Below are 5,198 nucleotides of genomic sequence, written 5' to 3' on the forward strand. Positions count from 1 at the left end.
AAACAGAACTGTTTAATGACAAAATATGTCTGATGGATCATCTTTCCTTTTGTCTATTTTGTTTATAGGTGATATGTTTGTACGGTAAAAATGAAAAAAAACCTGCCTTATGAAATACAATAAAAAATACATCCTTCACTTAATTACTTTTCTCAAAACACAACTTATTTCCACAGCAATAGTGTTATCAGTCACTTGTGCATCCTCTAGCCTCAAAGACCTTCTGTGCATGTATATCTTTTGCTCATATAAATAGCACTCTATTATACCTTGTTCCACAACTTACCTTTCTTACTCAATAATATATCTTTTGAGATCCTTCCGTATTATTATGTATGAATAACCTTGTCTTTAAAATGGCTGATAGTGTTTTAATATGTGCATTTATCATTATTTAATAGACCAATTCCCTGTTGATAGCTATTTAGGCTTACTTGTTTTTTCCTATGCTATTACAAATAATGTTTCAATGAATATCTATGTATGTACATAGACATTGTACAAAGAATTGTATATCTATTTTACATAGATATTGTCAAATTTTACTCCATAGAAATTATTCCAATTTAGAACTCTACCAAATCCCACAAGATATAGGTAAGATTGTATTTCCAAGAAGTTTTAACTGAATTCTCCACTATATGTACTGGTTATCAAAAGGCCTATGTTGTATTTAGTTCATCTAAAAATAACAAATTTAATATTAAAAATAGTAATAACTGATAAGGGGTTCCTGTATGTGAAGCATCCTATCATATTACATTTCTGTAAAGTTTATATTACTGTCATATTAATCCTTTATGATAATAGTCTCACTTTCTTTTTAACAGATAAACATTAGGGCAATACAGAGGTTCCTAGGGACACATAGCTTGAAACTGGCAAAGGCTGTAGTCACTTATTAAGAAGCTATATTTCATTGCTAATAAAATCATTTATTAGTCAGAAATTCTCAGTTATGTAGTAATAATAACTTCCAAATCTCAGCAATATATAAAAGTTTATTTTCATGTGTGCAGTGCACAGCAGGTCCAGGAGATTCTCTAGGGAAGTTTTCCCTCTGTAATGCTCAGTGTCTCACTTCCACATCAGCATGCGCTTCCCTAATCACCAAGGCAGGGGAAGAGAGTACATCTCATTTTCTTTCTTTTCTTTCTTTCTTTCTTTCTTTCTTTCTTTCTTTCTTTCTTTCTTTCTTTCTTTCTTTTTCTTTCTTTCCTTTCTTTCTTTCTTTTCTTTCTTTCTTTTCTTTCTTTCTTTCCTTCTTTCTTTCTTTCTTTCTTTCTTTTTCTTCCTTCCTTCCTTCCTTTCTCTCTCTGTCTCTTTCTTTCTTTCTTCTTTCCTTCCTTCCTTCCTTTTTTCTTTTTATGCAAAGTTTTATTTTTAAACTTTTAAAATTTGAAAACAGCTAACCTACATTAAATAACATAGTTTCCAAAGCTGAACGTGCTCACTTAGAGCTTAGTTTTTCTGCTTGAAGTACAAACACAATTTCCTAACACTCCTAGGTGGGAACACTACTGTTTGCTGATCTGTGATGAGATGAACTGATTGATCTCAGTTAGCAACATCCCTTTTTCTTCCTTGGTAAGCGTTGAAAAAATTATAGAATAGATGCATTTTTCTAGTTTTACACCGACAGTTTCATCCCAAATGTCTCCTGGGAGAGACATAGACCATATACAGGAATCCATCTTCATACTTCTCACTCTCATACGCCTCTGAGATTGGTGTGGAGACGCTCACCATGCTGTGTCCGTTCACCAACAGGAAGAAGGCTTGAGTAGCATTGAGATGTAAGCGCTTTGTAATTATCTTGATGTGCTCACTCATGTTGACCTGGTCAGGTACAAGGAACCTTTTATTCAGGACAGGAAGCTGCTTCTCACCCTTATATCGTTCTTTTATTACTGGGATTTTGGTTGGATGCTGCGCTAGAATGAGTCGGACATCTTCTACTCTTCGTTGGAAGGTGCGGCGCTGCTTGAAGGTCTTCTCCGACCGCATGGTGCGGGGATCTGGCCCGCGCTGGCAGCGACCCGAGGGTCCTGGCGGCTCCCGGGGCGGGGGCGGCGGCGGCGGCGGTGACAGATCCAACTCGCCATCTCATTTTCTTCAAACGCTGTGGAGACATCATACGGAACAAGGAAATATAAACCCACTGATAATGATGATGGTAATAATGACAATAACTAACCTTTTATATAGCATATCTGTGTACAAGTCCCTGTTTTTTGGGCTTTGCACATATAGTCATGCCCGGTTTGATGACAGGGGTACTTTGTAAGAAATGCGTCAGTAGGCAATTCTGTCTTTGGCAAACATCATAGAGTATTTACACAAACCTACATGGTATAAACTACTACACACCTAGGCTATTGGGTATAGCCCATTGCTCCTTGGCCACAAACCTATACAGCATGTTACTGTACTGAATACTGTAGACAGTTGTAACACACTGGTAAGTATTTATGTATTTAAACATATCTAAATATAGAAAAGGTGTAGTGAAAATACAGCATAAGAGATAAAAATTGACACACCTGTATAGGGCACTTATCATGAATGAAACTTGCAGGACAGAAAGTTGCTCTTGGTGAGTCAGTGAGTGAGTGGTGAGTGAAAATGAAGGCCTAGAACATTGCTGTACACTACTGCAGACCTTATAAACACTGAACATTTAGGCTACATTAAATTTGTTTTAAATTTTTTTATTAACCTTAGCTTACTATAACATTTTTCTATAGAAATTTTTTATTTCTTTTTAATTTGTTTTTTCTTTTGTAATAACACTTAGCTTAAAACCTAAACATGGTTTATAGAAATAAACAAATGTTTTATTTCCTTATATCCTTCTTCTATAAGCTTTTTTCAATATTGAAGTTTTATTTTTTATTTTAAAACACTTCTGTAAAATCTAACACACAAACACATTCAACTACCTGAGTTTACACAGGGTCAGAATCATCAGTATCACTGTTTTCCACTTCTACATCTTGTCCCATTTGAAGGTCTTCGGGATCAGTAACACACGTGGAGTTGTCATATCCTATGATAACACTGCCTTCTTCTGGAATACCTCCTGAAGGACTTGTCTGAGGCTATTTTATAGTTAACATTTTTTAATAAGTAAAAGGAATATACTCTAAAATAATGCTAGATGTATAGTATAGTAAATACATAAACCAGTAACATAGTCATTTATTGTCATTATCAAGCATTGAGTACTGTACACAATTGTGTGTGCTGTACTTTTATATATGACTGATAGTGTAGTAGGTTTACACCCCATCACCACAAACATGTGAGTAATGCATTGCCCTATGAGATTAAGACAGCTACAACATCACTAAGTGATAGAAAATTTCTAGCTCCATTATAATAGTATGGGATCACTGTAGTGTATTCGTTCTGTCATTGACCAAAATATCATTATCCAGTTCATGACTGTATTTGGCACAACACTATGAATACTAACCCTGTCTTACAGTTGAGGAAACTAGATGATGTTTTTCTGTATATTGAGAAAGTCAAACCCAAAAGTGACCACAAAGGAATATTTTTCTCATTTCAGATTTTAAACATAGAAAGTATGTGTGTATGTGTTTGTATGTGAAATAAATTTTTAAAAATGCCCACACAGAATATTCAAGTTCCACTTTGTACTTCTTTGAGAAGTTGGTCAAAATGGGGCAATTTGGAAGAAGCTATCCAATCAGACTTTATTTGTGTAGGAAATCACAACTAGTAAGTTGGAGGAACATAAGGTTTTGAGTCAGCAACATTTGGTTTCACTCTTGATTGACTGTATTTTTAGTTCTACTTACATTTACGCTTTACTCTTTATCTTTACATATGCTACTAACAATTTATGTAAAATTTATGTAAAAATTAGCTAGGCTAAAACATTACTAGCACATATTTCTAGTTAGTATTTTTCCAGCATGGACAGCTTAATGTCCTTGAGAACATACCTGGGAAGATGAAGTAGGATTTCATACAAAGATCAGCTCTCTACAGGGAGAAGAGATTAAATACATTGTATTAGTCTCATAGTTACCCAAGGTGACTGAGCTGGATGACAATGTTAATGCATTCTTTTTCTTTTCACTTTTTCTAGTTAGATTCAGGATACCTGGTATAGTATTTCTGTCCAGAATCAAAGGTCTTCATGGCTTCCCAGTGAAGCCTCAGACAACAAATTGGAGGTGAGAAAAAAGACAAGGTTGTCACTTCTTAGAGAAATCATTAGCTATGAGACAAATAAAATAGGGGACAAAGAATGGAAAATGTTTTCAGAATCAGGGCAACCTTGTGGTATAATGTTTCTGACCTTGATAAATACAAATAAAAAATATAAATGGAGTAAGAAAAAAATTATTAAGGAGGCACCAGCATGATCTAGAACTGACTCATACCTTAAGCACGGAAAATGCTCACAGAAAGGCAGGTGAGGTGGAACGATGGAGATTTCAAGCAAAGGTGATAGTGTTGAATAATTTAAATCGCTTATTAATTGTTTCCACAGTACTGATTTTTCTGCTCCTGTAAAGCTGCATTGAGCTATATTATGATAAATTTCAAACCAGAGAAACTGCTTTACAATAAATATGACACAAAATAGGTAGAATTTTTGTAGATTTTGATCAGAGGAATAAAACTTTTTTTTTGTAAGATAATTCTGTAAATTTTGCACAGGTATGATTAGAGAGGAGAAAGAAAATTTGAGGTTTTAAAAATAGCCAAAAGGACGTAGCAATATCTGAGTCTAAGATAGCCATAACATAGGCTTGAACAGTGATGATGACATTGATGGAGATGAAGAAAAATGCAAGATGAACTGAGAGGAGAGGCCCGGCGCGATGACTCACGCCTGTAATCCCAGCACTTTAGGAGGCTGGCAGATCACTTGAGGCCAGAAGTTTGAGACCAGCCTGGCCAACATGGTGAGACCTGTGTCTCTACTAAAAATACAAAAATTAGCCGGGCGTGGTGGTGTGTGCCTGTAATCCCATCTACCCAGGAGGCTGAGGCAGAAGAATCGCTGGAACCTGGGAGGCAGACTCTGAAGTGAGCCAAGATTGAGCGACTCACTGCGCTCCAACTCCAGCCTGGGTGACAGAGCAAAACTGTCAAAAAAAAAAAAAAAAAAAAAAAAAAGAAAGAAACAGGGAGGAGAAATTACAGAATTGTAAATA

The 5,198-nt window shown here is 35.5% G+C and overlaps 1 protein-coding gene across 1 annotated transcript; it reads right to left on the reverse strand.

Annotated features, from left to right (window-relative positions):
- Positions 1-1,133: 1,133 nt before the first annotated feature.
- On the reverse strand, positions 1,134-3,994 carry LOC100967901 (microtubule-associated proteins 1A/1B light chain 3B-like). The gene is made up of 2 exons (XM_055095196.1): positions 3,975-3,994; positions 1,134-2,122 (listed from the first exon to the last, which is right to left on the reverse strand). The coding sequence occupies exon 2, from the start codon at positions 2,005-2,007 to the stop codon at positions 1,645-1,647; it is 363 nt and encodes a 120-aa protein (XP_054951171.1). The 5' UTR covers positions 2,008-2,122; positions 3,975-3,994; the 3' UTR covers positions 1,134-1,644.
- Positions 3,995-5,198: the final 1,204 nt, after the last annotated feature.

The sequence above is a fragment of the Pan paniscus genome, chromosome 10 (assembly GCF_029289425.2).
Source record: "Pan paniscus chromosome 10, NHGRI_mPanPan1-v2.0_pri, whole genome shotgun sequence".
Taxonomy (NCBI): domain Eukaryota; kingdom Metazoa; phylum Chordata; class Mammalia; order Primates; family Hominidae; genus Pan; species Pan paniscus.

What these genes read in the sequence shown, in the direction of transcription:
- LOC100967901 (XM_055095196.1), bottom strand. Translation starts at nt 2,007, where the DNA reads ATGCGGTCGGAGAAGACCTTCAAGCAGCGCCGCACCTTCCAACGAAGA.